The 4,270-nt window shown below is 27.8% G+C and overlaps 1 protein-coding gene across 1 annotated transcript; it reads right to left on the bottom strand.

The window, feature by feature from the left end:
* Positions 1 to 146: 146 nt before the first annotated feature.
* Positions 147 to 2,579, bottom strand: LOC112603366. Its single transcript, XM_025351893.1, has 5 exons — positions 2,261 to 2,579; positions 1,845 to 2,073; positions 893 to 1,137; positions 554 to 750; positions 147 to 461 (listed from the first exon to the last, which is right to left on the bottom strand). The coding sequence occupies exons 1-5, from the start codon at positions 2,399 to 2,401 to the stop codon at positions 170 to 172; spliced, it is 1,104 nt and encodes a 367-aa protein (XP_025207678.1). The 5' UTR covers positions 2,402 to 2,579; the 3' UTR covers positions 147 to 169.
* Positions 2,580 to 4,270: the final 1,691 nt, after the last annotated feature.

The raw sequence follows: 4,270 nt of genomic DNA, 5'->3' as shown, positions 1-4,270 counted from the left end.
TTTAAATTTATAGTTCTGCGATCTTAATTATATAGGTACATTCGCATACTTACAACCTACTTCTGATTATAATCGTAAAAACAATTAATTGCATTATTAACATAATAAAAACATTTTAATTTAACAATAAATCATACAATAGATACTTGGATATTATTATTATATTGATTTATTTTTTATCCTTTAAAGCTTTCATGATCAAAAATTTTGAAACACCCTTGAGTTGTTCACATATAGTCGTTATTTCTGGTAAAAATTTGTCTAAGTCGATAGCTCCGATCACGGATACTAACAATAACCCAAAGTCTCTGTTTGTGGAATGTTTAGAGGCTGCGTTTCTGCATAACCCAATCAGACGTTCGGTGTCTCCGTTGTTTAAAATTTTTTGGCAATTGTTCACCAAATGCAACAAAACTGGTACTTGGTACTGATCCAAATCATCGCAGTGATTTATGTATTCGCTGTACAAATCATTAACAGCATAAATTATATAAAGCTAGTCATAGTAGTAATAAAGTCAATAAGTAGGTAGTCATTTTAAAAATGGATTTACTTCAAAAGTATACACCAATGTTGTTGGTCGAGAGACTGCATGATTTTCACCAGCCAATTCAAGTGTTTAACTAGAATCGATTCTCTATCTTTCAATAATTTGACTAAGAAAAACTTGCAAGCATATTCTGGAAAGTGGACGATCAGTTTGGACAAACTTTCAACGAACCCAGTTAAATTAGACTCGCGTATTTCGAACTGAAAAAAAAATATTTTTATTAAATTTCCAACTGCTGCGACACAGCAGTTATTTTTGTAATTGTATAATTATTCATCGATGTGAACATTTAACATAAAGTGCTGGTGTAAAGACATCAGTTTTATTTTATTAGGTACATACCCAGGGTAAATATATCTGTTCACAAATTATTTGTGGTTTTACATCAATTTTGACAAGTGTTTCACAAAAACCATGACGAGCATTGTCCGTAACAATTTCCGGCCACACATCTCCGATTATTTCTGACACATCTTTTCGGTTCCTCAGCTCTATCTGCAACACCGAAAACAACTCTTCGGCATCGTAGTCTCCAGCGTTTAACATTTCTACGATTTGTTTGATAGCGTTTTCGTGAGGGTCTTCCACTACAAAAATATAGATAATTTATTATCAACATTCAAAAGTTATAATAGAAATTCGAGTATACGACAAAATAAATACTATAATATTAATATTCAAAAATCCATGTCTATAATAAAGTATATAATTAAAAAAATACAATCATCATAACAATTAATCGGGATCAATAAAAATGTGTTTAACAATTTAACCACCACAATTTTTTCTAAAATTACAGAATAAAATAATGAAATACTAAAGTTAGACTACCTAGTGAGCCTACTCTTTTGAAATACGTCAATATGTTTTTTAAAGCCTAAAGGTATTTATTATGTATAAGTATTAAGTAATAAGTGTATAACATATGTTTTCCAAATGTAATCTATTTTTTTGTGTGGTATTGACACCTATAACTACAAGACCACAGGGCAGACTGTTGTAACATTAAACATTTATCAAACTTACCCCCAAATTGTTAAACGAAACTGCAGAAAACTATTAGTTATTGCAGACAACAACACGTAGAAACAGCATGAATAAACATCGAAGGTTTAAAAATTATACTACGAGTTATAAACATCTCACGGATAACTTTTAATTTTCAGAAAACCCAGTATAAGAGTAACCTAATACGTGTTTTGATTTTGAAAGCGTTTCAACATAATTATTATTATAAATAATATAAATAGGTATATTATTAATTATTAAATCATTGATAGTTATAATAACTTACCCTGCGGTTGACTCGAAAGAAAGGGCGATTCTTCATCAAAATGTCTCGAGGTGACGCCGGTACAGACAGACTGTAATTGCAAGTCCTTGACGACAGCTGTTGTAGATTTAAATTCTCCATTTGATATGCCTGTAGAGGATTTATTTGGATAAAAAGTCTGAACGGCGTTAAAGTCTCCATCAATATCGCTGTCATCGCTGCTCGAACTGGAGATTTCAACTTGTACAGTCTATAGATTTGTATAAGTATGTATAATGTATACAGAAACGTTCATAATAAATAAAATGTGAAATTATTTTATTAATTTAAATCTAAAAATTGAAAAGTGCTCAATCGCTGGCAATTATTTTATAAAATATACCTATTATTTGTAACTATAAATATATTAATCCATTGTGACATAGGTATGTACATACTTTTGATGAAGCAGCTAAGGACGACAAAAGAACTTTTTTCGGCGTATCTAAACTGCATTGATTCGAAGCAAACTTGTTCAACACTTTGGCCAACAAATCTTCGTTTTCATTATTAAATGTCCAATTACCCCAGGTTTCCATAAATAGTATAAATTTTAATGAATTTACTCCAAAGTGAAGACTTATGAATACTCTCTGAATTTTATGTTAGGTATATTATATATTATCAGCAATCTAACATAATATATAAAGATAGTATTGTCTGAAACAAGATGAAAACATACGCGTTTTAAAATTATAATAATGACGTTAATTAGATATTTATACATTTAAACAATCTATTTTAATTAACCTACATCATACATATAGTAATAAAAAGTTATTATTATTTAAAATTAACTTTTATTAAAATATTTATGTTTTTATTTTGGCTTATGATACAATTATTATTCATTATAAATTAGAATTAATGATGCAAACTAATATAAAAAAAAAATTAGATTACTTTAATCTTATTGTTTTACTAAATTTATATTTTCTATTCTAAAAAAAAAGTTCATTTATCAGAAAGGTTTGTAACTAAGTGTTAAAATTATCCAACTAAAATTAATAACAAAAAAAGAAAGATTTTCCCAGTTTTCTTAGCTTGCTACAAAACGAGGCACATCAAATAAATAAAAAAATTACAAACATTTTAAATTGTATTTCTTTGCTATTGTAATTATAATTGAAAAGTAATTCAAATTAACTGAACAAATTTATAAGAATTTGCAAAGTTTAAATGAACTAATGATTGAACACTAATTATTTTCAAGTAAAAATTTTATTTTTCAAAATCCAATACACAGAACTGTCTTAGGACATATATTAAATATAAAAACATCAAAATGTTTTAATATTTAAGAAAAAAAAGTTTAAGTCAGTTTAATCATAATTAATTAGGAAACTAAGTATACTTATATCTACATAATTTATTTATTTTTTATATCAAACTGTAAATAGTGTACATAAAATAAAATTATAAACATGATGTTGTGTTAAAAAATTAAACATTATAAATATAGATAGGTATGAATAATTAATAAATTGAATTTACATAAGATATTAATGTTATGGAATATGAGTTTCTAGTTTTGAAAGATTACATTTTAAAATATCATTAGGATTTAAATTGTTTACAACAAAATTTATATGACTTTTTAAGAATTCTGCATCTTCAATATTACCCCGGCAGTATATAGTATTCAATAATACTGTCCAAAGTTCAGACGATGTAGGGTATAAATGAATTCCCTTCAAAACGTTTTGCAAGCACATTTTCAATTCTCCTTCAAACAAGTTGCAAATGGTAGTCAAAACTAATGCATTTTCAAGTTCCCAAGTCTTGTGACTTATAACTGTAGCACATGTAAAAATATGAGAACCTAGTCCTCTTTTGCGTTTGGACTCATTGGCCATGTAGTAATTCAATAATATGAAACCCAAGTTCACCCATAAATGAGCATTATCAGGATAAATATGAATATAACGGCTGATTAATTTCAACGATATATTAGGTTGACGATTCAAGTAGTAGAAATATGTTTCAAATCGAATAATATCTTTCAAAAACATAGGGTCGCTCTTATGAGATATTAGTTCTTGCAAAATAGTTCTAGACAAACTACTTTTACGTGTTACAATACCCAGTGCAAACGTTGCCAGTAGTGCCTGTATGTTAGCTGTATTACTTTGTATACTTTTTAAGAATAATGTTGTGGCTTTATCATAATCTTCATGATTACTAAAAGCTATTGCAGCCATAGCAAGAAAAGCAGTTGACACAATATTCATGTCAGATTTATTTTCAGTCAACGATTCATAAGTAGCATAAGCTTCTTGGTATTGGCCAACTTTATAAAGTGCTAATGCCATTCCAAACTTATCATATAAATTCATCAAATTCATTTGTTGATATTTTACTACAGCTTCTTGATAACATTTTCCTTTAAGAAGACTAAAAGCCATGTT

The sequence above is a fragment of the Melanaphis sacchari genome, unplaced genomic scaffold (genome assembly GCF_002803265.2).
Source record: "Melanaphis sacchari strain LSU unplaced genomic scaffold, SCAv2.0 Contig106_pilon_pilon, whole genome shotgun sequence".
Classification (NCBI taxonomy): Eukaryota; Metazoa; Arthropoda; class Insecta; order Hemiptera; family Aphididae; genus Melanaphis; species Melanaphis sacchari.
This window is presented reverse-complemented; position numbering and strand designations above follow the sequence as displayed.

Coding starts and splice junctions, on each gene's coding strand:
- LOC112603366 (XM_025351893.1), bottom strand. CDS start 2,401: ATGGAAACCTGGGGTAATTGGACATTTAATAATGAAAACGAAGATTTG. Junction 2,074..2,260: donor CCTTAGCTGCTTCATCAAAA/GTATGTACATAC, acceptor ACAAATCTATAG/ACTGTACAAGTTGAAATCTC. Junction 751..892: donor AACAGATATATTTACCCTGG/GTATGTACCTAA, acceptor TTTTTTTTTCAG/TTCGAAATACGCGAGTCTAA.